Source organism: Poromitra crassiceps (genome assembly GCF_964638095.1).
Source record: "Poromitra crassiceps genome assembly, chromosome: 19".
Classification (NCBI taxonomy): Eukaryota; Metazoa; Chordata; class Actinopteri; order Beryciformes; family Melamphaidae; genus Poromitra; species Poromitra crassiceps.
Window position 1 is genome coordinate 12,884,073 of NC_139646.1, and position 1,617 is coordinate 12,885,689.

General features: G+C 46.0%; 1 protein-coding gene across 1 annotated transcript in view; it reads left to right on the plus strand.

Annotated features, from left to right (window-relative positions):
* Window positions 1-736, plus strand: part of grk4 (G protein-coupled receptor kinase 4) — a gene marked incomplete at its 3' end in the record, with an annotated part of 85,658 nt that extends 84,922 nt beyond the window's left edge. Inside the window, exons 14-15 of the mRNA XM_083655482.1 lie at window positions 183-320; window positions 560-736. Coding sequence (XP_083511608.1) covers window positions 183-320; window positions 560-736 — 315 coding nt within the window. The remainder of the gene's footprint in view (window positions 1-182; window positions 321-559) is intronic.
* Between the last annotated feature and the right edge of the window lie 881 nt (window positions 737-1,617).

A 1,617-nucleotide genomic window follows, 5' to 3' on the forward strand; every position in this document is an offset into this window, starting at 1 on the left:
TATTCAGGTCAGTAGGGCCATGCTGAGGAAAACATGTTATTCAAATGACCATCTCACATAGTGTTTCACGTTTCATAATATATAATTTAATCCATAATAATAACACTTTCATGGTTTCTCTCTCTCTCTCCTCCTCCCCTTCTCTTTCTCAACCTTCCTCTGCCTCTCTCTGTGTCTCTCAGCCACGGGCAGTGTATTGTAAAGACGTCCTGGACATCGAGCAGTTCTCCACTGTCAAAGGCGTGAACCTTGACCCCACTGACGACGACTTCTACCACAAGTTTGTCACAGGCAGTGTCTCCATCCCCTGGCAGAACGAGGTACTGCAGGCTCACGGGGGACTGAGATGATGTCATCTCTTTAGTCCAGCAGTAGAAAGATAGTGTAGTACAGCATTGGCGAAATATGTGTATACCTGTGTGGAAATTAAGTATACCGTCCTTGCAGATTCATAAAGAAAGATGGATGGGTTTTAATGCTGTTAACTGTGAATGGTATCAAGCCAGATAACTCTGTCTCACTTTCTCTGTCTTTTCTCTCTCTCTCTCTCTCTGTATAGATGATTGAGATGGAGTGCTTCAAAGAAATCAATGTCTACGAGACTGACGGGACGCTGTGCTCGGACCTGGACGTGAACCGGCCTAACCCTCCACCAAAGAGAGGCTTCTTCTACCGCCTCTTCAGAAGAGAGGCAAGTGCTAGCGCTCCGGCAACTGTAAGAGGGGGTGGGGGCTAAGGTACTTCTTCTCTTCCTTCCTTGCTTTTTTCCCCTAGGCCTTGTCCAATCCTAATTCAATTCCCTTAAAGCCCAAAACGCACAGGGAGGTAAACTTGACTTTACTTGACTTGAATTTCTGCCCCTATAGTGCACTGCAAGCATCAGATCTGAAATGTATACACCACAGAATGACAGAACCATCAGTATTTGGGGGGAAAGACCACTAATTTATATGTAGGCACTAGGCAGGCACAATGACCGATGACAAAAAGTTGTTATACCGTAGTTTTGAGCCCCTGTCATTCAGAGGCTGTTGGATCATCCTACCTGTCTGCCGTGCAGAGGGGGAGAAAAAAAGGCAGCGCTGCAGGAGAAAATGATGCAATCATTCTGTCCAAACTTTCACCAATCTCATCATGACTTCCAGGGATAGGCTATATTTTGCTAGCCGATGCGTTTAGAACATTATTCTCACTTTGATCAGATATAGTGTAGCGTATTAATGCTAGCTGTATTTAAACTGCAGTGAGATTTGTTTGAGCAGCATAGCGAGACAGACGGGGATGGAAGTGGGCAGAGAGGGGGGGAGCTCAGAGCGCTTTGGTCGCTGCTGGAACCTCATTTGACGCTCCAAAATTTAAACGGGTTCGGAGTCAAGGCAGTTTGACGCGCATCAGAACGCTCTTGGTGCGTGTTTGGCCATTTAAAACAATGGGTGGGCTCCCAAACGCGCGCGTCAAACGCTCCCTGTGCGTTTAGCGCTTAAGGCTTCCTGAACCAAATGTGAACTTCTGGAGATCTTGTGAGGAAGCAAAAGAATATGTCATTTCCAGCTATGTCTTTCCAAGTGCAAAAGGGGTTTGGGTTGGTTTAGAACAAGGCCAATTTTTATCTTTTCT